Genomic DNA, 25,816 nt, shown 5'->3' on the forward strand with positions numbered 1-25,816 from the left:
CTACTTGGGAGCAGGGTGGCTCTGGATGGGTCACTGGAGCCCTTCTTGGCCAGCCTTGCAGAAAGGTGAGCTGGTCTTTGCAGAGTCCTTGGACCCCTGCAGGGGTGTTCTGAGGAGCAGAACCTGCTCCAGCAGGGGTGAGGAGGAAGGCCGCCTACTCTTCTGTCTCCCTTCCCTTTGCCGCTCTTCGCCTGCTCCCCCACATTCAGCGGCCGTCCCTGGAAAAGATTCAGGCTGTCGAAATCATGGCATCCCATTGGACTTTTATTTTTCTGATTCTCCTGCAACACATAATTCCTGTAGAAAATTGGAAAATACAGATCAACAATGCCTCACTTTGCTTATGTATTAAAATTTCACTAGTCAGAGATGACCTCCACTCCTATGTTCCCGTATATTATTTCATATATATACAAACACATATATGCTAGAAGTGTATTCACACACACATATATAATACTACATACCTATATGGCATATATATAGCAAAAGGAGCTTTAATCACACATATGTTTTATATCCTGGTTTTGGAGGAAAACTTAGTATTTCAAGCACATCCTTTCTGTTGCTAGTTACCTGCCCACGTTTATATCTGCATCATCATACTTAATCCCTCCTGTTGCTGGGCCCTATTCTGTCGAACTCAACTTCTCTTCATGGGGCCTTAGCTCATCTTTGGGTCTTCTGATGTGAGCGATACCCTTAGGCACATATCTCTAAACACTTTGTGCATATCTTTTTTTCCTGAACTGTAAGTAGATCTTTAGAGTCATTGTACATTTTTGTGATTTTGGAAATATTTTGTTCAGTTGCTCTCTAGAAAGGTTTTACATTTTCACACTACATTTTATTCCTACCTGTGCCCTTTTCGTATCACTTTTGCTACCAGTGTTATCTTTTTTTTTTTAATTGCCTGACACCTCATTTTAATTTTTGTTTGCATCTCTTCATTACTTGTGGGGTAAAACTTGGAAAATATACTTATTTCCACATTATTGGTGGGATTTTATTTTCATGGTCTTGTTCATCTTGTTCGTCTTTGATTTTTTTAAAAGATTTTATTTATTTATTCGACAGAGGTCACAATAGGCAGAGAGGCAGGCAGAGGGAGAGGCGGGGAAGCAGCCTGCCTCCTTGCTGAGCAGAGAGCCTGATGATGATGTGGGGCTCGATCCTAGCACCCTGAGATCATGACCTGCCAAAGGCAGAGGCTTAACCCCCTGAGGCACCCAGGTGCCCCGCCTTTGATTTTTGATTTTCAGAGCTCTTTGCATAGTAAGGACACATTATGAATAATTCCTCCCCTTTTTTCAACCGCTTTTTAATTTTTTTATAAGTCTTTTTTTGCTTACAGACTTAACAGCTTTTTTTGGCATCATTCTGTCAACCTTTTCTTTATGAGGTGAGACTTCAGAAAATTAATTTTAAAAAGAAAAACAAAGAAAGCTGCATATTTACTGAATGAGAAAATGGTTCAAAATAAAAATGGGCTCATCTTTTGTTTTTTTAAAAATTAAAATAAAGCCATTAAAACTACTTTTAACTTCAGAAGGTTTCTTTTTTCTCCTTCATAATGTGTTTCTAATTATGTATTTTGCTTTTTAAAAATATTTATTACTTAAAAAAAAAGCAATAGCTAAGATCTATCATCTTGCCAATCCAGAGATTATATGATGTTTCCTTATTGTCTTTTATGAGATCATACGGGGATAATTTTCTGTATATACACACGCGCACACACACACACACAAACATACATACACGTATGGTTTAATATCCTGATTTTTCTTAATGTTACATTAGACTGCATTTAAAATGGAAAATAAGCACTCATCTATACTGGAGGGATGGAGAGACACGTGGGGGTGGATAAACCCATGAATGTTCATACAGAATTGAACAAATGGATGTATACAATAATAGCCCAATTAGTGGACAGATGTAGTTCTCAACGAATGGCGGCTATGGAGGGATGGAGAGAGTTAGATCACAGCAGATGGGTAGGTGAAGGAATAAGTAGATGAGTGGAAAGAAAGAAAACTAGAAAAATAGATCCCACTGGTAGAGACTTACAGTAACTGAGCATTCCACACTGAAAAAAAAAAATCCAATCTCTTTTGCATGGTATTCAAGAATTTCTTTAATTTGGCCTCAGAAAACATTTTTTAGATTTATCTCTCTCTCACTTAATCCCTTCAGCAATTTATGCTCCAGTCCCATTGACTTCATGGTGTTGTTGTGATTGGATTAGGTGAAACCACATGAAATGCTGTTTTTAGAGGTCAGAGGTAGCTGAATACCATTGTCATATGGTTCAGCCATGTAGATGGAGCTATACAGGGAGATGATGGATAAAACAGCTGGGTAGATAAATAATACAGAAAGATGGCTGTGTGGAGAACTAGGCGGGCAGATGAAAAAATGGCCAGATGAACCACAGCAAGATACTTTGCATTTACTAGAATGGCTCTAAAAAAAAAAAAAAGTGGAAAATGGAAAACAACAAGTGCTGGAGAGGATGTGGAGAAATTGGAAGCCTCAGACATGCTGGTGTGAATGTAAAATGGTGCAGCTGCTATGGAAAATAGTTTGGCAGGTCCTCAGCAAACCCAACCCAGAAATTACCAGATGACCTAGCAATTCTATTCCCATACCCAAAAGAATTAAAAATTGAGACTGTGACATTCACACACCAGTCTTCAGAGCAGCACAATTCGCATGAGTCAAATGGTGGATGCAATTCAAGTGTCCCATCGACAAATGAGTGGGTAAAGAAAACGTGGTCTGCCCATCCCATGCCGCAGTGTTCAGCTGTAAAAAGGAATGAAGCACCGATACATATTTCAACATGGAGGAATCTGGAATCTGCTCTACGTCGAAGAAGCCAGACACAAAAGGACAAATATTTTATGATGCCACCTAGTGAGCTATCTAGAACAGGCTGATTCATAGAGACAGAAAGGAGATTAGAGTATCTCAGGGGTTGAGAGGAGGGGGTGGGGGCATGAGGAGTTATTGCTTAATGAGTACAACGTTTCTGTTGGGGGGGATGAAAAAGTTTTGGAAATAGTGGTGATTGGTTGCGTGGTGTTGTGAATGTAATTAACGCCATTTGATTTAAAATGGCATTTAAAAATGGTTAAAGTGACAAATTTTATGTTATATATATTTTGCCACAATAAAACCAATGTAAGAAATGGATGAATGGATGGATGGATGGAGATGATGGGTGAATGAATGGATTTGTATAATGGAAGCTGAAGTTGAGTGCATGGCAAGCTCCGTGAAGGGTGAACCGGTAAGAGTATATGACTGAATGTATGGGTTTGTGGAGAGTTGGATGGGCAGCTGTGCAGAACGAGAGGCGATGGGTGGGGACATGAAGAGTCTGTGGGACTGGACCTATGGCTAAGCCCAGAGATCCAAGCGGAGGAGGTGACAGTTTTTTGTGAAACTGTCCAGCACCAGGGTAGCCCCAGGCTGGCAGTGACAGAGAAACCCGCAGCCACAGAACCCCTCTCTACTGCAGGCTCCTTGCAGCTGGATCTGAACCACATGCCCAAGCCTGCCAAGACCGCCGAGAAGTGCTCTTTGGACCAGCTGGATGACACTTTCCACCCGGAGTGGTTCGTGTCCCTTTTCGAACAGAAAACCGTGAAGGGCTGGTGGCCCTGTGTGGCAGACGAGGGCGAGAAGAAGATCCTGGCGGTATGTGGGCTCCCTCCAGCTTGGGGCAGGTGTCCGACTAGCTTCTTCCATAAAGGTCCCTGGGCACAGACCTGGCGCCCTCCTTCTCTCTTACCCTATCTCTCCCTGTCTTCTGAGGCACTGTCAAAGTTCTCTTCCAGTTCCCAGCCTTCCACTCCTTGAGGCTTGCATCCGAGGAAGCCTATTTATTTATTTATTTTAAAGATTTTTATTTATTAACTTGAGAAAGAGAGAGAGTGCATGCACAAGCAGGTGCAGGGAGACAGAGGGAGAGAGAGAAGTGGGGGCCAATGCCAGGACCCCGGGATCATGATCTGAGCCAATTTAAGTGGAAAGATACCCCTAGCTTGTGTAGGCCCTGTGTCATTTATGCTCTGCTACTCGGCCTCGAGGGTTCTGTATCCTGGGCTCCCCTCTGGGCCAGGCTTCCAGGGGAGGCGGGGGGAGTGCTTCTCCCATTGGAGCAGGATCCTTCCAGGGACCATCCTTGTATGGCTGTCCTCAACCAAAGGGTCTGCTCAGGAGTGGAGACTGACACTGTGAACTTCCCTTCCTTCCTCTGGAGAGGAAGTGAATCCCGGACAGCTCCCTGAGAAACCTCAGCAGGCTGGCCAGCCCCTAAAGTGGACCTTGAAATAAAATATGCTTGTTGTAGAAGGAATTTTAACACTTATTAAGAAATACTAGCACCTCAAAAGAAAAACCAGCAGAGGACATGCATAGATAATACATGAAAGAAATACAAATGGCCGTTAAACATTTAAAAGGGTTCATTCCCACTAGGAATTAAAGGAATCATTTTAAATGCGACAACAATTTTGCCTATTCAATTAGACATTTAAAAAAAAAAAACACCCTAAATGCGCATTGCTGGTGAGGACTCAGAGGCAGACCCCTCGTTTAAGCCTGCTGGGAGGGCTCATGGTTTTACCATTTAGGGAAGCAATTTGGTAATATATAGCCAGCGATTTAGCAATATGCCCTTGGACTCTGTCATCCCACTTGTTAAAATCTCTCCTAAAGAAATAAACAGACACAATTAAAAATGTAGGCTCTAGGGTGTTTTTCTGCAGCATTATTTATAACATCAAAGACTTGGAAACAACCTAAACGAACCCGAGTAAGTGGTTTACTAAATAAATTATGCTCAGCCATCCCATAGAACGTTTTACAGCCCTTACAGAGCAAACTTTAAAGAATATGTAATTGTGTAGTGAAACATAGTATATTTCTAAGTGAAAGAAGCAAGCTCTAGAATGATACAGACACAAGTGAGATACTGCATATGGGAAAATAGGTCTAGTACATAAAAACAGAACAGTGCTCGTCTCCACATAGTGGAGGTATGGCTCATGCTCTCTTTTTAGACATTTCTGTAGCTTCTAAATGGAGCAGTCGTGCTCTTGTGATCAGAACAACCCTTTGTCTTTAAAAAATAAAAACAAAGTGGTTCTTATGTCTGTTGGGGCCGGATTCCTCTCCAAGACACAGGGCAGAGCCTTTGTGTACCTGACCAGGTCCCCTCTGTCCCCTCAGGGCAAGCTGGAAATGACCTTGGAGATCGTAGCAGAGAGTGAACATGAGGAGCGGCCTGCTGGCCAGGGCCGGGATGAACCCAACATGAACCCCAAGCTCGAGGACCCAAGGTTAGTGCCCAGCCCTTGGCCCCTGCTGCCCAGGGGACTGGGAGGGGTGGTCCAGGAGGCATCCACTGAGCAGCCACCCAGAGGTCACGAGGCCTACAGGGCTCAGAAGAGGATGGGATTTGTCCAAAGCCACATGGTAAGTTAGGGGCAGGTGACAGGCACCATGATGGGGAACACCCCTCAGCTAATTCGAGAAGCAGGGGCTGTTGGGTAGGTGTTGGTTATGTGCCTCGCATGCAGTCATGGGGTATGGAATCTTCCTTGCTGGGTTGTTATGGTCCCCATTTTATAAAGGAGGAAACAGTGTCAGCAAAGTTAAATAAGGTCATTCTGCTGGGAAAGTGAAGCTGGAATTCTCACACCTGTTCTGATTAACTCTGGAGCCCAATCAAGGTTTTTACCTTGATCAAGCTACCTTCCGTGGCTCACCGGTGGCATCCATGTGGCTTTGAAACGGCCTTCCAGCCTTAATTGGGCCATCCGTGAATCCCTGTCTTCCCTACCTCATAGACCCCTAAAGGATAGAGACCAGTCTAGTGGATGTCGAGGCCTTGAGGGTAGTTACCGGGGACAGGAGGATGGCTGTGGGGGCAGCGGTGAGAACTGCGTTTGGTGGGTGCTTCCCCACAGCCCAGCTTGGGTCAGACACCACTTTATCATGGCGAGGTCCCCAGTGCTGTAGGGCTGGCGGAGCTGGGAGAGGCGTCCCTGTCCAAGGATGCTGGGATCTGGGTGCAAAGACCAGAGAGACCCAGGATACCGAGTGATGGGCACTGCGGTGTTAAAACAGCCATTACTGAGACATGTCACCCTGCTTGCTCTTTGAGTTGGCAGATGACCTAGGGGATTTGAGGTTCTTGGCTATGAGTAAGACACAGTCAGCTTTCTGGTTTCACTTCCCACCATCCTTCCCTGGCCATGGAGCAGCCCTGTGTGTTGTAGGCAGGCAGTTTGGCTTAGCTGGGGCCCAGGGGGCCATGGCTCACCTCCTGCGGTGGCTCCTCGAGCCTCTGCCCAGCTCCCCCATCTCTAGTCTGTGATTAAGCTCTGGGCCAGGAAGGGGAGCTGGTGGCTGAGAACTAGGTCTTGGAGGGTGCCGAGGGTCGGTGGCCCCAAGAGGAAGAGGGCAACACAGGCAAGGCTCATGCTGCGGCTGACCGGCAGAGGACAAGGGAATGCAGAGGGAAAGGGCTGGGGGTTGTGTGGGGGTGGGGGCAGGTCCTGGGGCCAGCCTCAGAGGGCCGGGGCAGTTTGGGAGCAAGACTTGGAGAAGGCAGCCCGGGTAGGGCATTCCCTCCTGACCTCTGGGATCTCACTTCCAGGCGCCCCGACACCTCCTTCCTCTGGTTCACGTCTCCGTACAAGACCATGAAGTTCATCCTGTGGCGGCGGTTCCGGTGTGCCATCATCCTCTTCGTCATTCTCTTCATCCTGCTGCTCTTCGTGGGCATCTTCCTCTATTCCTTCCCGGTGAGTCGGCCTGATGGCGAGGCCCACATACCATCTCAGAGTAACGTCCGGTCCAGTGAGGGACATGGAGCCCCTGCTCTGGAGAGTCCCCAGTCTGGTAGAGACAAGGCCCTGCTCTATGGACGAAGTCCTGCCCTTCATCCGGGTGTGGGGAGTGGGTACTGAGTGTTTACCTTCAACGGGGAGACATAGCTGTCCTCAGCAAGTCCCCAGACTCTGTAATCAATGTTGGCAGGAGCTGAGGCCTCTTGGGCAGGGGTGGGCAGGGGGACCTTCTTGAAGGAGCGTGTGGAAGAGGGTCTGGGAGGGGAGGGGAGGTGTGGATGGCAGAGCAGAGAGGAAGGCACCCTTGTTTATAAAAATGGCATCTGCTGAGGTCCAGAGGAAGGAGGGCCCTGGCTCTGAGTGAGGGTCTCAGTGTCTGCCTGAGGACCTTGATGGAACATGTCTCTCCTTCTGCAGTGGGGTGGGTATGGGGGAAGGTGTGGGCGGGTAGGAGGCAGGCCCAGGAGCCTCTCACCGGGCGTGTTGGTGGTGCTGGTAGGAATCCAGCTGATGCCTGGCAAGGATCCGTGGGGGTCGCTCTAATGAAGGATTCTGTACCCCCGACTCTACTAGGTCCCTCCCGGGGAGGAGAATCAGGGCCTCTGTTCACTGTCTATACTTCCCCACCCTCCCAGCTCATCAGGGAGCCCCAACAATTCTCCAGCCCCCCACCCCACCATGTCTCTGGAACTTCAGACCTTGAAGTGTTCCCAGGCTGGCTCCTGATTTTTAATGTCCTTTAAGTTTTCAAAAACCCTTTCTCATATACGAATTTCAAATTGATATAAAGGTAGAGAGAATGGCATGATCAACCCCATGTCACCCGGATTCTAATGGCAAAGAAACGGAAACCCAGTGAAGGGAAGGGGCTGGCTCAGGGCTGCCCAGGAATCTGCCCAGCTCCTGGTCCTGGGTTCCTGCCACTGTGGGCCTCAGTCCGGCTCAGCACCAGGCTGCGGCCAAGGGCATGGTCCCCATAGCGGGCAGTCCGCTCTGGGAGTTACGATTACATGTCTGCATCCTCTTTGCTTTGCAAATCCTCCAGGAGGAGGAGGAGGATAGAGAACTCTCTCCCACTGTGGTTGGTGAGGCCTTACATGGGCAGCACGCATCTCCTACCGGGAAGACAGTTAAAACCCTAAAGCCCTTCCCTTCAGTCCCACATATCATGGACTGTGAGGAACAGCAGGCGGGCAGGCGGGCCTGGCCATCCAGGCCCCAGCTACCCTCTGGGCCATAAATGAGAAAAGGAGGGTCTGGAGCCGGGATGGCTGATGTGTCCGGCTGCAGGCCAGGCCCTCTACGCCAGCTGCAATCACCTGGAGCGCCATCTGAAACATGTTCCGGAAGGAGTCATGGCCAATTGGCTGACTCTGGCTGTGGTCCAAGGGAGGGTCCAGGTTATAGGGCCCTACAAGAAACATGCAGTTTGGGGGGGCCTTCTGGAAGCAACGGAAGACAAAATCACAAAATCACTGACACAGGCCCATGGAAGCTCACGAGTCATGTGGCAGCCTCAGATCCAGACTCAGGCTCGCTTCCTCTCATTTTGGGGACATTGGGCTGCCACTCTGTTCAGATGAGGGCTTCATGAAGTCCAGAGTGTGTGTTTGGGAGGTGAGGGAGTGCTGTGAGCATGGGGGAGAGGGTGACGAGGTCTGCATCACTGGGGAGCGTGGTTACCTGGGAGGCAGAGCAAAGCAGTTCACGTGAACCAGGGACAGGGTACTGTTTGGGGCTTCATCCTGAGGCTCTGGCCAGAGGAGTTTAGGGAGAGGAGAGTTGGCTCAGATCCTTGCTTTGCAAGGAGGTGGTCTGAGAGGTAGCAGCAGTGGGACCAGGGAGCTGGTTTGAAATGCCGAGTCCTGGGCTGTGGAGGAGAAGCTGCTCCGGCCACGTTGAGCTCTGTGAGTCGGTGCAGGATGGAGCTCTGGGCTTGGAGTCAGACGTTGGCTCAGCTCTGGCTCTGCCAGGGACTTCCTCTGTGACCTTGGCAAAGCTCTCCTATCCACATGAGGAGCCAAGCTAGGACTGGGAGGGAGGCGAGCTAGGACTGCTCTGACCTGCTGTGACTAGCACTGTGGTTAGGGGAGCTCTTTTGCCTTCCCTGGGGGTGCTCTCCATCAGAGCCAAGGGGAGGGCAGGGGCCAGTCCCAAGTGTCACCACTGCCCATTCTGTGACTAACTCCAGCCCGTGGCCAGTGGGGCCCTGCCCTGCCAGGCACTTGGGTGGCAGGCCAGACCTTCAGGGACCCAGGGAAGGAGGGCTTGCTCTATGGCCAGGAGAGGGAGGGAAGATTTCCAGTTCCTGCCAGCCTGTGGTCCTTCCTCCTCTCTGGGGCCGCCTTAGCCCCAGGCCCCATGAGCAGGGCCAGAGGAGCCCTTTGTCCAACAGCCCTGCTCAGAGCCTCTCCCTTGTCTTGTCCCCTAACTGTGGCATCACTATCCTTGAGTCCTGCTGGAAATTGTCCTCTTTAAGCTACCAGCTCTGCCTTCCCTCTCCTAGAGCTGCCTGTGAGGGCCAGATCCTAGGTGAGGGGTCCAGGGTAAGAGGGACAGCAGAGGCCCGAGGCTATAAACCTTGTCTGTGTGTAGGTCTTTGCTACCACCTGGGCAAATCCTGCACCCCTCCAGCTGAGTCACCTGATCACTGGGTGGGTCCTAGACCCTCACCTGGCTTTTAGGCCTTGGGGGCTGAGGGTCTGACAGAGAGAGGCCCAAAGGGAGGGCTGCTCCCTTCCAGTTGGCCTAACTTCCCACCCTCTTGGAAAGTGCCCTGGGAGGGGGACATGGAGGGCAGCCTGTCTGATTCCCCCCAGGGCCCCCCCCACACCCGAGCCAGCCGGGAGCAGGGCCAGCGTGGGGAGGCAGGAGGCGATCTGGCGGGGAAGGAGCGGCGGCTTTGTTTCCAGAGTTGGCTTTCCCCGGGCCGGCGCTGGGGAACATACTGTCCCAATTAGGAACCTTGTGTTGTGTTGTATGTGTTTTCATGGTTTTTGTGGGGGGAGGAGTGGGAAGGGGAGATTCCTGTCAGTCCTGCAGCTGGCAGGACTTAATCAGGGGTGACCCATCTCTGGGGCTGACCTGCATGGTGGGTCATCCCCACACAGCCCACCCCTCAGCCCTCTCCTTCTGTTGGCTGGATGGGAGTGTGGTGGCCAATGAGCCCATGTGGGTTCCCATGTGAGGGTGTATGGGAGGGGCTGGGGAGAATCATAGCCATGCCTTCAGGCCACCTGTCTGATGGAGGAGGCCAGGGTAGGCCTGCCCTTTGGCAGGTGGCTGGGGCATGGAAGTGGGCCTTGGGTTGGTGGGGGAGCCGTCAGAGCCATTCAGGCAGCCATGGCTCCAGGTTGGAGGGTGCGAGCAGAGCTTCAGGAGGGTGTGGGCGTGTGTGGTTGGCGAGAGCCCCAGGAAGAGGAGTGTTGAACTGAGTGTGGTGTGGGAGGTGGTGAGGGTAAGGTGTGGGCGGGTGGCTGAGTGGGTGAGCCTCCTTTCCCAGCTCTTGCCAACCCCCACCCTGCCTTGCTGTCTCCTGCTCAGCAGCTGTCATCACATGTCCCTGCCTCTCCCCTCCCTCCAGAACTATGCTGCCATGAAGCTGGTGAAACCCTTCAGCTGAGGACTCTGGCCCACGACTGGTCGCCTTCTCCGTTGGGCTTAGCTGAGCTCCTCCGGACCTCTGGGCCTGAGCCGCCTGCTGGGGTGCAAACAGACGGGCACGCGCTCCAAGAGTTGGTGACATCGAGTCCTGGGATCACCCACCTTTCATCATTTCTTTCGCCCCCAACCCAACCCTTTTTGGATCAGCCCATATGTATTTCAGTATAAAACAGTTTGAACCATGGGGCCGTGTTGGCTGTGTGTCCCTGTAGTACCTGAGTGAGGTGTGACTGTGTAGAAGACAGCTGTGTCTGGCTGCCTGGCCGGGGCGGGCGGGGGCAGAGAGTGGAGGGCCATCTCTAGTTCAGCATCCCGAATGGAACATTATCCTTTGACAAGCCTGGTTGGGGTGGGTGGGCTTTGAGGCTTGGTGTCTGGTCTGCCAAAAGACCCAGCATGTTCTGGTTCTCCAGGACGTTCCCCTTCCCCCTCCTTCTCCTCCCTTAGGCTTCTCCTCTTCCTTTCCCAGGCTGTGTTTGCTTAGGTGGGAGGTTACTATACCTTCTGCTTTCTTTGATCGTGCCCAGGAAGAGGGTCCACTTTATCCAAGGGGAGCACCGTGGAAAGGGTTGGGCCAGAAACTCTCCAGGCAGGGAGGGCAGCTGGACTTTTGGCTGTGACCTTATCCCCCACAATTTTGGGATTTCTTGTGACTCCCTTGCTCTGCTTCCTTACCCTGCTTAAAGATCTGGTCTGCACAAATACACCTTTTTCTCGTGGTCTGAAGCTTAGCATGAGCTACGGGTCTGTCTTCTCCTGCAGAGATCAGGCTTAATCTACAGGGGCAGCAGGAACATACTTAGAGAAAAAGCAAAGAGCATGAAAACATAGTGTTTCCAAAATAGAGGCCTCTGCTTCTCTCGCCCGAGGGGCTGGAACTCTGGAGCACAGCGCTGGCCGCCTCCTCTCCTGTTCCCCAGGAGGGCTTCTCCTATTTCCTGCTGTGAGCCTGCTCCCCTGGCCCAGGCCCCAAGGCCCCAGTGTGATCCTTCCAGGGCACTTGGCTCTTCGCTGCACTCTGGGACCCAGACTGAGGCCCTGCCTTGTCTCACCGGATTGGCAGACTGGGGTGAATGGCACAGGGCTGATGTCCTGGACCCTTTTGGATGAACTATGCTTCGGAGAGTGATTCTCTTTTCAGGAGAGGTTCAGGCTGGAAATGGCCCTCAATATCCAGCTGGGGAAGATCTGAAAGCCAGACAGGAGTCATTCACTCATTAATTCATTCATGCTTTTCCTTCTTTCATTCATTTAAAGAAGTGTGTGTGTGTGTGTGTGTGTGTGTGTGTGTACCAGGCAAAGTGCTAGGCTCTAGAGATACTCTGGAAAGAGATAGTGGATTCTAGAGATACTGAAAATTAGACTTGATAGGCCTTGGGGGAGCAACTGACTGGGGCTGGGGGTGGGGTGGGGTGGGGTGCAGGGGGAGATACTTCCAATTGGGATAAAGCTCAGTTGTCTGGCTTTCTGACTGCTGGTACCGTTCATGAAGTCAGCTTTAGACAAGAAAGTCCAGACATATTTAGTGCACAGTGACAATACCCTTCCTGCCCTCTGTGTCTCCCTGCAGTGATGGTGTCTCTCCTCCCTTCATAAAGTTCTAGAAAGCATCATCTGTGTTTGTGTCTCCCTGTCTACACCTCACCCTCACTCCTCCACCCACTGTGGTCTGACTTTATGCCTGTGGCACACTCCTCTCCCTCCTTGCTGAAAGAATCCTGGTGCTGTTCCGCTTTCCCCAGGGCCCAGTGCTCTGGGAGAAGCCCCACCCCCTGCCTTAGAGGGAGGGGTCTTCTTAGATCAAACCTATCACAGTGTCGCCATTCCCCTTGCCAGTGATTGGTTTAGGGACAGGCAGGTGACTTGTTTATGACCAGTGAGACCTGAGGAGAAGGCGGTGGTGGTAGTGGTGGTTATGGGAGTTGGGGGAGGAAGCAGCTGGGAAAGTTTCTAGGAAACTCTATGCCCCATGACAGAGGACATGCAAGGAGGCACATCTTCGTCTTCTGCCTTTGAATCTTTTTTTGTGGAAAAATGTAATGACCGGCACTATGGCAGGCATCTTGTGACCATGAGGGGACCAGCCTGAGGAAGAAAGCCAGCACACAAAGGATGGCAAGGACCTGGTTCTCCTTGAAGCTGTCGAGAAAAAACCCACTCTGGAACTGCCCCAACTCCTCGCCGTCTTGTTACATAGGGTCATAAATTCCTTGTTGTTGAAGCCATCTTTGATTGTGTAGTGTGCTACCCACAGCTTGTGGCGTGCTCACTGGCAAATTTCGTGCTCTGCTGAACACTCTTTTACTGCACTGCCAATAACCAGGGCTCCCCCGTGCAGGCACCACATCTAAGACGTCATACATTTATTATTTATTATAACAATTTTCCTACAGATGGCAGTAAAGTGTTTTGTTCTAATAAAATCAGTGTGTTACAATAGTTTCCTCATAGATGTCAACTACCTTGGGGAAGGGCCACCTTTTTCTCATTCACACTGGGGCCCCCTTGAGCCCCGGTTGTTGAAGCTGTGACCACTTAGCCTTCTAGCCTCTCAGCAGCAGCTGGCAGCACCGAATGTTCCTCTGCTTCGTGAGACGCTTGTCATGGGCTTGTCGTGGGCTTCCATGACATCGCCGTGGTCCACTCTTCCTCCTCTCTTTCTAGCCATCCTCTGTTGGTCTACAGTGCTCCCCAGGCTTTTGCCCCGGCCCCCTGCTCTTCTCACACTGCACACCTCCTGGGCAACCTCCTGGGTCCCTGTGGCTTCAATGGCCCTACGTCTTGCCCCCTTTCCACCTCGTGCTATAGCCACTGTCATCCACCGTCTTCCCCACGCAGCCTCTCCCGAGGGTAACTCATAGGCACTGCAAGTTGGAGACTTGCCACTCAACATCTCCGTTCTCCAACCCACAAAAACAGCTCCTGCTCCGTTGTTCCCTCCACACGCTTGGTCCCTGGTGCTGGGCCTGTGTGAGGCATCCCTGAATCTTACTTTCTCCTTCCCCCTTAGCCAGGACATCCCCAAATCCCAGATTCTGGCTCTCGGATCTCTCTGAATCCAGTGACTTCTCTTCCCATTCCCACCACCTCCCCTTGTGGTCGGGCCACCAGGAACCAAGCATGGTTCCTTCAGTCCTCTTCCTCTCCGCTCCGTGACCCGCTGTCCACGAGCAGTGGAACTGAACCCGGCCTGTTGCCCTCCATCCTCAGGAGGGTGGGTAACCATCCTGGTCCAGAGACCACGCCTTGCTTGCCTGTCTTGTGTCATTTGCCGCCTTTCCCTCTGCTCTGCAGAGCTGAGCCATGCGCAGACCAGGCCTCTGCCCGTCACTCTGGTCTCTGCCCGGCCCTTCCTCTGGCGTGCGTCCCCCGACAGGCTCTGGGGCGCAGCCACTGCAGAAAACCGGGCAGGGGATTGGATTCTCTTGGCCTCCCTCACCCTTAGTCTGCACCTCCAGGGCTGAACTCCCCTCACAGCCCTAAATGAGAAGCCTGCTTCCTTCGCAGAAGGGACCTTACTGAGCTTTTCATGGAAAGTTCTCCTTAAATAGCCAGGCCCTCGGAGTCATTTCAAAATCGATTTTTATGTTCTGACGTTCAGTTAGTTCTCAACGTTTGAGACCCGTTCTCGTTGCAAGGTGGAGAATGACTCTCATCTGTTAAAAAATGGTTCAGTAAAACTTGATAAGCCCTCTGTATCCAGAATACTCGGCTCCCTGCCTTTATTTTTCTCTGAGGGTGTTTTGGAGAGAGGTGTTCTGTGTATCTGTGTGCACACATGTGTGTGTGCTCATGCACACATACACACACACACCATTTTCTGCTCCTTTCCCTGGGCTGGACAGCCCAGGAAGGGTGACGGGGAGGTTGGACAGACAGAAAGAGCTGTAAGCACAGCCCTGGCCTGCTCCAGGGCCCACGCCCCCCCCTTCCCCATTTGCCTCCACCTCCAGGGAACCCAAACGTGTGTCAATCCCCTCTCCACGTGTTTCATAAATGTAGGATTATGGGATTTCCAGAGGAGGCAGGTGGGCACCCCCTGACAGGGACACGGGGATAGCCCAGGAAACGTTTCCTGCTTGCAGAGGAGAACCAGGGAAGGGCCAAGTTCAGCCTGACATGTGGGTCCTTACGTGGCGGCTGAGCTACTGAGGGGACAAGCGGGAGCTTCCCTCTCCCTCTTTTTCCGCTCCCTGCCGTGCTTTCCTCGGGGACAACCGGTTGCGGTTCCTATTCCCTGTGGCTTGGCCCGGTGTGAGTTTCATACCGTTTCTCTGCCTTTGTTTTGGTCTCAGTTTTCCATGGTGTGTGTGTGTGTGTGTGTGTGTGTGTGTGTGTGTGTAAAAGACAGACAACAGATGAGACAGATGTAGGGAGAGACAGATCCATGGTGAGGGCCAGAGGCAGAGACAGACGAGCCAAAAGACTGTGGCAGTGGGGACAGGAAAGAGACCTGCCCCTCACCCAGTTGCTGGAGCTTGTCCTCAGCTGGCTTGTCATTCCACCAGGGGCCAGAGCCACTCCCTTCTGCCCTCCCCACTGGCTCCCAGGATTATTTGTTGGAAAACAGAGGAAGGGAGGAAGAGAGAGACAAGCCCCCTGTGTTGGTCCTCCCCAGTCAAATTGGGGAAGCCCCATGTCACATTTCTCTCATAATCCAGTAGTTCATTATGGATTCCATAGGTAACCCTGGGCCCATGTCCTTTCACTCTGCAGGGCTGGCTTGTGTGTGTTTGGGGGGGCTGGGGTTGGGGGCACTGTTTGGATCTCCATGTTTCCACGATTAGCCTGGGACCGAAGCCTGGCTGCCCCTTCCTCCTGCAGACACCGGGGATCACTGGGGGGCCCCTCGGGAGCTCACCTGTGCCCCTACCCCAGCCTCCTGGGTCCACTCCATCCCTCTGCTGTCTCAGGCCTATGTAGGAAACTCTTCCCTTTACTGCTGGCTTCAGCAGAGATGTTCTGGGATCTTTTCAAAAAGAACTTGCCCAAGAACCAAGGGTGAGATAAAAGACCAAAATCCACCAAGAAATCACTCGCATTTATGATGAGTAATGCTGCTATGTTTATTTCTTTATAATCTACATTTCCCTCTCCTTTTCCAAAATGGAGCCCTTTTACTACCCAGGCTCACTACCCAGAGAACAGGAAGAAGTTGTCAAGAGACCCTTTCGCACAGGGAAGGTAGAAGGATAATACCGTGTGAAACCCCAGGAGGGCACCCCTTTTGGGTCTCCCTGGAAATGGGAATGCAGAGAGGTCTGTCCTGTGAGCACTCTCACTGAGGAGACCCAAACTCACTTGGAAGACATAGTCTGGGAGCAGAGCTTTGAGAACAAAAAGGCTTCTTCTGTCTGTGAAAGGATTCCCAGTCTGATAAATTCCTGGTCAAAAGAGATTTTACTACGGTGTGGCATTTATTATTTTTAAAAATTTTTTAAGTTTTTATTGACATTTCCAGTTAGTTACCGTACAGGGTAATATTAGTTTCAGGTGTACAATATAATGACTCAGCACTTCCATACAGCCCCAGTGCTCGTCACAACCAGTGCCCTCCTTCATCCCCATCGCCAGAGTGGGCTTTTAGAATCAGGCACATGGCCGTTCAAACCCTTTCTCCCCCACTTAGCCCTGTGACCTTGTACACGTCATTTTACCCCAGGCCTCTATCTTCTCATCTGAAACATGGAAGGATGGGAACCTTTCCCTCCCTGGGCATGGCGGGGACTACCCGAGATGATGCCTAGTGCCTGACACAGAGCGAGTGCTCCGTTTATTTTGAAAAGGAGCTCTGGGGTGACCTGGGTGCTGGGTAGGAGGGAGAGCATCCAAGAAGAAGACATGGCAGGTGAGAGAGGGGTCCCCTCTCTGGGGGGCTCCTCCAGTGTGGGGGTGATGGTGACCCCATTTCTCGGCCCAGGGCTGGGGAGGGATTGGGATCGCTGCTATCAGAATGAGGGCAGCCATCACACCATCCTGTCTCGGCCACCATGTCCAGGCTTTCCTTTCATAGCCAAGCAGCACGGCCTCTGTTACTCTACTGGGCTTTGGGTGAGCTGGCGGAGAGTTGCCCACAAATGGCCAGACTGGGCATGCCTACAGATCTGCACTCTAGAGCATTCCCTCTGCCCCATACAGACCCATTCCAGCAGATAGCTGCATCCATGATGCTCAGACCCACCCAGGAAGCCCAGCACTCTCAGACGCAGTCACGAACGCAGGCTCACGCACACTCCCAGTGTGCACTCAGGGCACACATGCTTTCTTTCTCTGTGTGTGTGTGTTTCACATCATCAGCCAGAATGCTCTGGAAACCTAAGCAGAAAGGAGCGTGTGAATGTGGCCATCATCAGGGATAAATTAATCCCAGACATGTAAAGGGTTTTCTTTTTTCATTCTCAGCCCTACTGCAAATTCAATTATGACTTTCTGCCAGCTACTGAAATGAGGGGACAAGTAAGTACGTGGCTGAGCCTGGAAAATCGGGCAGGGCAGGGGACCCTTCTTGATCCACACCCTCATTTCCCTTCCCTGCTGTCCAGGATCCAGGAAAGAGTTGCCGTCATTCCTGGATCCCCCACACGGATCGAACCTTGGGGCAGCAGCAAGGTGCCATCCAAGAATGGAGTCCCGGTGGAAATCGAGCTGCCCTCAGAGCTGAACTAGGAAATGACTGCATGCGGGACCAGAGCATAGGCTGGCAAAGGCTCCCCGAGGAGGTGACCTGTCCCAGGGCCTGGGAAGCTTTCAGGGAGCACGTGTTCACCCATCTAGGGAGAAAAGTGTGAGTCTCAGATGCCTGCCTTCACTATATCTAGGGAAGAGAGACGTGGTGAGGCGGCCCCATGGCCAGGCTTTCTGGTCCCCAAAGCTATGAAGCATTGACTTTATCTTTCTCCCTTGCCCTTCCCGGGCAAACCTCTGACGCTATTTGTGTGTAGAAGGTGCCCATGGGACCCAAGTCACCCACGGGATACTTCTACACCGGCATTTTGGTTTACACACCCCTTTCTGAGCTCCATTAATGGGGGTCTGCTCCTTGGAGCTGGACCCACTTCCCTCAGACCCACACCATCAGGGGGCTTAGCTGGCCAGCATGGCTGGAGGTAGGGGAGCCCAGGAATGTCCCTCGAGAAGCCTCCTGGGGCGGGGGGAAATGTGGATAGCCTCTCCTTGGGGATACCCTTCCTTCGGGGTGTGGGAGATTTGGGACTTCTTGTCTGCCCCACGCTAGGAATGAAGCACCTCCTTTCTCAGACTGAGGGGTGATCCTCTGTGACAGTGGGCTTCTCCTCTTACTGTTCTAGAGATAAGCGGCAGGTAGGGGAATTGAATTACTCTCGGGGATTGCAGGGTTGGGAGGAATTGGGGGGTGTTAGATTCCGTGAGAATTCCTGAAGAAGGTCAGGTGAGGCTGGTTTCGAAAGAGGATGGGCGAACTGGGGGAGACTGGATTTTCCATCAAGGCGTTGTGTGCGAGTGGGTAATAAGGGGGTTTGAGGCTGGGAGGGAGCAGGGAGGTAGGAATGGCCCCATGGCCCTGAGCTGAGATTTGCCCCCGCCCCTCCCCCACTGGAGGTGGGGGCTCTGTCTGCCCCTCCCCCGGGGCTTCTGGGGCCTCTTACATAACCCAGGCCTGGCCAGGGAGAGCTGGATTTTCACAGTCAGGATCAGGCTGCCAGAAGAATGAGAAAAATGGGCCTGAGGGAACACCTCCACTACAGAGAAAGGAGGAGGAGGCCAGGCAGCCAAGGATGTGTGTGTGTATGTATGCGGTGTTGTGTTTTGTGTGTGTGTGTGTGTGTGTGTGTGTGTGTGTATGTGTGAGACAGAGACAGAGAGAGAGAGACAGAGGGAGAGGGAAGGCTGACTGTGTCAACCCCGGGTCAGTCAGTGCCAGACTTAGGAGCCAGGGTCCCTGCCACAAGGACTGCTGGGTGGGGAGGCTGCCCTCCGTATTCAGTCAGATTGACTCAGATGCCTGGGACTCACCTCCCACCTGGCCAGGCTCTCAGGCCTGCTGTACCGAGGATGAGCTCTTCCCCACAGCAGCTCTCCTCTCCTGTTCCCAGTGGGGTGGGGAAGCCCCAGCTTTTCCCTGGCCTCCAGATTTGGCTCAGCTCAGGGGTAAGGACGAAGCTGGAGGCTGGACAGAGGGGTAGCCCTTGGCTCATGAGTGCCAGCTGCAAGTCAGCTGCTACACAAGGCACGTTGTCGACTTTAATCCTCACCTGTGAGAAGTAGCTATTTTGAGTCCCATTTTAGAGACCAGTAAACCGAGACTCAGGCCACAGGATTGCTGTAAAGGCAAGTCTGGCCATGTTGACTCAGAGTGCTCACTCTTTCTGTGCTCCCTCCTCTGTCCCCTGCAGGCCTAGGCCCTCCCCTGCCAAACCCCAGTCTCACAGCTCACAGCTGGTGACTTTCAGCCCAACCCAGAGCCTGGCTCCCAATGGGGTCGCCATGGGAATCAAGGAGGGATGATGTTTGATGTTTGATGTTTGGGGAGGTAACTTCAGCACTGTGAAGTCTGCCCAGGCACTTCTCTAAGCTCAGAACTCTTGGCCTGGTGAAAGCTCCCAGTAAATAAACAACTGCAAGTAGTAAGAAGGGAATGTGAGAAGGAAAAATAAAGCAGGGGAAGGAGAAAAAAATGACAATGGATGGGGAATGGCCTTTTTCCATAGGGTCTGGGGAGAAGCCCGCTGCAAATAATGACATCAGAGTAAAACCTGGTCGAAGTGAGAGAGTGAGCCATGCAAAACCTGAGTGAGAGCGTTCCAGGCAGAGCGTATAGCAAGTGCAAAGGCCCTGAGGCCGGAAGGAGTTTGGCTTGCCCGTCTGGTCAGACTGTTCACTGCTTGGGAGTTGCCTAACATCTCTGATATAGCTCATCTTCAGCTCTTCTGGACCAGGGAAAGCAGTGTCTCAGCAAGTATCACCCAGTTCATTCCTATCCCTCCCTGTGTTGCCCTTGCCAGGAATGAAGCGGGTGCCCTCACCCACTCTAGGCTAGGCTAAGTGTGGCACAGAGCCTCCTTGTCTGTCTTCTTTCCCATGCTTGACCACTTGGGGAAATGCTTCCAGTGTTCACACTCCTCACTACCCACGCTAACCCTTGCTGGGGATTCGGGCAACACGCTATTTCCAGATGGGCAAGGGTGACTATTTATTTTCTTTTTAAAAATAGCTTTTATTGGTTTTTGTCTTATTACAAAAGTATTATATGTTCATTATAGAAATTTGAGAAAACAGCCAGCAACAGGAAGAGTATAAAAGAGCAACTAATCCCATTACTCAGAAAGAACCACTGCTGGCACAGGTATCTCTAGAATTTTCCATGGGAGTGTGAAATATATGTTAGGATTTTTAAGGAATATGATCTCACTGTACACCGTGGCTTGCAACCATGGCACTGTGACTCTCCATCCACATCACTGAATGTGCCCCTACAACATGGTTCTGGCTCCATAATAGTCTGTCATTTGGATAAGCCATAGCCTACTTAGCCAGGCCCCTATTGATGGACTTTTAGGTAGTTTCCTTTTTTTTTTTTTTTCTCTTTTCTTTTGGAACATCTTGTTCACAGACCTTTTCACCGGCCATTCTGGGAGGCTCTTTCCAAGTGTCTCAGCAGGCTTTGAGCTATGAGGTGGGGTAAGATGCTTCTGGATGCCAGAGGTCAGGACAGGGGACTGGGCTGTGCGGGTGGGTCCCTGCTTCCTTCTTTAGGGCAGGGGCCCCTTAGGTCAGCTGGCAAAGGCTGAATCACTGGGAAGACTGAAGAGAGAGGATTTACTGGGAAAATGAGGTTTTCCCTAGAGCTGTCCACAAACAGTGCTGCTTATGGAAGAAGGCGATTTCTGGGCTTCCAGGCTGCCCACAAAGCCCTGCGGTGGAGTGGGGGTGGGGTGGGGAGGGGAAATGAATACACAGGACTGGGAGCTCAGGATCACCTGCCCTGAGGGGAAAGTCTGAGAGTCTGCAGGCTGCCCTTTCTCCAGAAAGCTCTGCAGAAATGCTGTGAGGTGCGGAGGTGGCGGGGGACGGGAGTGTAGGTTCAGTCTGGACGAGGAAGCCTGTCTGAGCATCACCAACTGTGACAGATCTCCCTTGTCTCCTTCATGAGGCTGCCTCTGATTTTTCACGGGGGCAGGCTCAGAGTCCTTGCTTTCATGCCTTGTGTCTCCCTCTGGGGCCCTCACCACCCCTGGCTGACTGTCCCTGTGGTTATTTGGGTGAGCCTGAACTTGATGCTCATCTCTCTGGCTTCCCTCCCCACCATCTGTACAGCCTGGGGCAGTTCTGTTCCCCCTTCAGATGTGGAATCATCACAGCTCTTCTTGGAGGGCCACCCTGAGGTCCAGAGGACAGGAACAGAGAATGTGGCACATGCTAGAAGCTCCTTGTTTAAATATTTTACATTTCCTTCTCCTACCTTAAGCTAAGCCTTTCAGGGGATGTACGATGTCTTCTCCACCTTTGTGCTCCTGCCACCCCCACCCTGCCCCGGCAGTGGACTCCACAGACCTTACGACGAGGTGCACAGCCCTTCACCGGTGGAGGAGGAGAGAATATTTACAAAGTCAAAGCTACTGTCTTTCCCAGTGTGCCACATTCAGATCCATCCTGGACTCCTCTTAGGCCATGTGACGCCAAGTAAAGAAGTGTCCCAAGGGAAGGGGCTTGGGAACATCACCCTTGTTCATCGGTGTCTGGTGTATTAGCTTTCCGAGGAGCCTGGTTAAGAGGATTCGCAATCACACGCAGGGGATTTCACTAAACCAGCCCTCACGGAGAGGGGATGGACTCGGGGCTTGCAAAGACTCCTGCCGTGAAACAGTGATGGGAGATGAAGGAACAATATGAACAGAGGAGGAGAGCAGGGTGAGGGTAAGCTAAGAAGGCAAAGCGGGAATGCCCGGCAGAGAGGACACACGCATCTCCTACCCCAGCAAGAGCTCCTCGGACAAATAAAAAAACAAACACTTACTTAGGTCCGCCAAGAAGTCAGAGATCAAAACTGAGATATCCCAAGGACTAGGTGATGGCGCATGTTGAAATCAGGGCTTACACCCATTACCTCTGCCCAACCTGGTTCTGAGCACAGAGTGGGCCTTGAGAAATGAGCTCATGGCCGTCATACTAGACGTAATTTATGGAGAGAGAAATGCTTTGGGGGTGCACACTCTCCACGGATGGGTGTTTGCTGGTGAGGGGCTCTGAGACAGCCGCCCCATGGCCTCCAGCACCAGGCCTGGCATGCAGGGGGGCTCTGGAAGCTTCTGTGGGGCTGACCTGTTCTTTGTGCACGTGTGTGTGTCCCTAAGAGGTTTTTATGACTGCATAAGTGTTCTGCTCACCTCCCTTACTTGGAGTCCTCTCCCCTCCTCCTCCTGCCCCTTCCCCCAGCTTTTCCTCTCATTTATCCTCTCCTGCCAGTGGGTGCCCCTGCCTGACCCTCATTAACTCAAAGTGTAAAAACCATTTGTCTACAACCCCCTCCCCCCCCCCCACCCCCAGCTGGTGGCTGGGGCCAGCGCCTTCTTTCCTCCCATCGGCTGTCTGCACTCAGACCTCTGTGGTTTATGAGCTAGATCCGAATCTGCTGGGCCCCATGCCCCTGGAACAGGCAGGACTTGTTAGGGGACAGGCTGCGGTCTGCTCAGAAGACCTATAAAGACTGAGTGATGCCCCTGGGGGAGCCCAGATCTCCCCCTTATTCCTTAGAGGGGCTGCCTGAGGAGGTTTCACAGGTTGTAGACTGCATACTTCCAGGGGCCCTGTCCTTAAGGACAACATTATAGAGGGCCCCCCACGGCCCCCCTCCCAGGGCTGTATGGGACCCAAGCAGTGAGGCCCTGTGTAGACATTCTTTTTGATTCTCTCCTTTCCAGTCCTGCCTGAGCCTCCAGGGTAGTTTCTGCCCCGGGACCTCTGCCCCCAACTTTCTCACCTGGAAGGGGTGACAGGGAGGAAGGGAACTCTACAGAAATGTTTGCTACCCTGTCAAAGAGGTGATGGATCAGGAAGAGCAGCTGAGGAGTGAGGCTGGGGGCCTGTGTGTGACAGACTGTCCTTAAATGAAGGGGGAGCCTGCCCAGAGTGGAACACAGGGCTCCCGCATGCTGTTGGGGTTCTCCTCCTGGCAGGGGGCCCGTTGTTCTCTGGCTCCGTCTCAGCAGGCTTCCCTAGCGGCTGGTTCCTGCCTTCCTTGGGGTAGCCCAGCCGAGGAGGCGGAGGTGAGCAGAGCAGGGTGGGAGGGCGCCTGTCCTCCTCTCCCAGGCTGGCAGGGGCCCAGAGGAATCCAGGATTTAGAAGTGGATCCAGGGCTTGTGGCTGGGAGCCCAGCCTGGCCCTGCACGAGAAGGCCTTTGAGCTTTCATTACTCAGGGGGGAGCCCCAAATTGTCTTGACGAGCGTGGTTAGGTTTATGTAACGTAAACACCTCAGCGGGCAGTGTCTCCCTGGTGGGGAGGACAGGTGTGGGCTTTGCGTGCGGGCTGCCGGAGGCAGGCAGTGGGGACTAGCTGGCCTCCCTTTGGGGCTGGTAGGGGCCACCCAAGCGGGGTGCCAGGCTGGTGCAGTCTGGAATGCCCCACCAGGGCTTCACTCCCTGGCTTCGGCAACCACACCTCTTGCCTCCTTATTTAAAGGCTAACCCACACTCCACTTCCAACTGAGGGAAAGTGAGCAGGTGTCCCCTTTGGGGTAAGTTAGCTGAGACTTTCTCTTCCTCCACTACCCTTACCAGGTTCGATGGGCCAGAACATCCTCAGGGACCTGGTGGGGGGTGGGGGGCAGGTGGTGGTCCTGAATTGGGGGTTGGTGTAGGCGGTGGGGGCTGGGCTCCATGAGACTCTGGCTCTGTTCCAGGCCTATGTGTCACAGGGCAAGGACCTGAGTGAGTGTTGGGAGAGCAGAACTAGAGATAGATGCGGTGGCCTGCTGGACCTCTCTTGGGGAGGCCACCTTGCTCCTTGGCCCAGCACAGCCCTGACCTGGTGCTGCTCGGGTGGGCTGCCTGGGTGGCCCTCTGCCGCCATGGGCTGCCCTCCCCCCTTCCCTCATGACTGTCCCAGCCCAGGCCCTCACTGGCCCCTGTGGTGGCTGCTCTGGGACTCACTCAAAGCCACCACTGACCTGCCTCCCCACCCGCCTGGGTAAAAATAGATGTTTCCACCACGGCCACCTCCGCAGCCTCAACTTTCTCCTACTTGAGCCCTTGCCAGTGCTCACTCAGTGAGTGGAGCATGACTTGCAGGGCTGAGCCTGGCGTCAGGGCCCTGCTGAGAATCCCGACTGCTCCTGAATGCCCCATTGTTCCTGAGGTGACCCTGTGCTTCCCTCCTCCAGGCCTGGAGCCTGCATCGCTCACCTCCACGTTGCTTCCCATTCCCTTTGGCTTGGTGCCAGTCTGGCCTTAGCTTCTCAGGTCCCTGCCCTCTGCCTCCCAGAGGAGGTATGGTCCTCTCCTCACAGGTCCAGCCCTATGGACGTGTGATCTGTGTACAGGGCCCTGTGCTGAGAAGGGCCTTGCCTTTGATTTAATGTTCTCCTGTCACTGCCTGAAATTCTTAATACTTTTTGAACAAGGGGCCCCGCATTTTTACTTTATACTAGGTCCTGTGAATTAGGTAGCCACGTCTGCTCCATTGAGACCCAGTAGTCTGTTGGGGCAGACACAGGTCAAATGGGAGAGGCACATCCTCTCCCTTAGGGATCTGACAGATTGGAGGAAGAGGCATATACCATCCAAAAGGCAGACCAGGCCAATGTGGGAGACACAATACTTGCTCTCAGGGAGCCTCAGGCCACTAGACCCTGAGCTTGAAGAGACCTAAGACTAATGGAGAAGGCAGTGCCTTTCGTGGGCACATATTCTGATGGGGGAGGCAGAGCCTCCACAGTCAAATGGTAGAGGCAGATTCCCTGTCCATGGAGACCCTTAGAACCTCTGGCAAAGTCTACAGAGACGTGGGTACCAAGGCCAGTCCCAGCTGAGACTCAAGGGCATTCTGGTGGGCACGAGGGGTCTGACCAAGAATAGGGCAAGGGAGCCCAGGGCAGGCGCTGATTCTTATGGGAGCTGTGGAGGGGGAAGAACTTGGGCCTGGGTCCTGGCAGGACAAGAGGGGAGATGAAAGAGAGGAAGGCAGTGTGATGACACTGGGCATGGTGCAAGCTGGCTGGTGGGGGCCAGGGCTGTCCTAGGAGGGTTGGAAGGATTTTGCTGAAGACTTCAGGTGAACAGCAGAGCTTGGCTGTTTCTGAAGATGGCAGCCCCTGAACAGTGTGAACAGCAGTGTTCTCCATGCTGGGGGTGGGGTGAGGAGTACAGTGGAGGCTGGGAGAGGGCCTCCACAGCAAGCCCCAGAGGGCTAGAACCCCTGAGCCCCTGGGATCCACTGAATTTCCTGGGGGATATGCAGGGGTGAGGGTGCTCCCGGGGTACTGTAGGAGGAGGAAAGATAATTAGTGACTGGGCACAGGCCTACCTACCTCCCAGGTCCCAGGGAAAGCAAGTTAATGGCCGTAGCTCTGCCCCAGGCCCATGAACTCTAAGGGATAATCATACAACACAAGAAGGAATTCCCTATGAGGGGAGGCTTCCTGGTGGAGGTGGCCCAGGGGGTTGGACTTTTGGAGGTTTAAGAATGCCTTTGCCAGTCTCCAGAGCTCCTGGTTTACCCTGACCCCCATGGGGAGCCCACATGAGGAGAGGTCTTTCCGGTTCCCCTCACCTCCTGAGCTGCTGACCTGCTCATGGGCAGACAACAAATGACAGAGAGGGTAAGCCCTGGGATCAGGGTGAGGTCAGTGTTTGTCCTTGGAGACCACCCCCCCTCACTGAGAATTTGGCTGGAGGGTGCTGGCTTGTCTCTTACAGCTTCTTCAGCCTGGCAATGGCAGCCAGGCCTGGGGGGAGTTTCTTGTGAGGTTCCCACCAGGCAGGATCCCGGGAAACCCCAGCCTGGCCTCTGAGGAGTACATGAAATCCCATCTGGGGCTGTGTCCATAGCGTTGCTCTGCCCCCTGATAGTCCACCGGCCGGCTGTGGCCCCAGTGAAGTCTGTGAAAGGCCTTCCCAGAGGGAGGCTTGGTGGGAGCCCCTGGGATTGCAAAGCAGTCCCTGTATGGGAGGTTCTCAGCCATAGCCTGTCAGGTCCTACCATGCAAGGGAGACAGCAGCACCCCTGCTCCCTGTGCATCTAGGCCAACCTGCCCTCCACCCAACCCTCCGAGGCCAGAGGCAGCAAAGAAGTGGCCCATGTCTGCACAGC

The 25,816-nt window shown here is 52.8% G+C and overlaps 1 protein-coding gene across 8 annotated transcripts in view; it reads left to right on the forward strand.

Moving 5' to 3' along the window:
• DYSF (dysferlin) overlaps window positions 1-10,741 on the forward strand; it is a gene marked incomplete at its 5' end in the record, with an annotated part of 203,465 nt that extends 192,724 nt beyond the window's left edge. For all 8 annotated transcript variants that reach the window (XM_080813131.1, XM_080813133.1, XM_080813127.1 and 5 more), the window contains 4 exons: window positions 3,530-3,708; window positions 5,245-5,354; window positions 6,677-6,824; window positions 10,453-10,741. In XM_080813131.1, coding sequence (XP_080669257.1) covers window positions 3,530-3,708; window positions 5,245-5,354; window positions 6,677-6,824; window positions 10,453-10,491 — 476 coding nt within the window. In that variant the 3' untranslated portion in view covers window positions 10,492-10,741. The remainder of the gene's footprint in view (window positions 1-3,529; window positions 3,709-5,244; window positions 5,355-6,676; window positions 6,825-10,452) is intronic.
• Window positions 10,742-25,816: the final 15,075 nt, after the last annotated feature.

Source organism: Martes martes (genome assembly GCF_963455335.1).
Source record: "Martes martes genome assembly, chromosome: 9".
Classification (NCBI taxonomy): Eukaryota; Metazoa; Chordata; class Mammalia; order Carnivora; family Mustelidae; genus Martes; species Martes martes.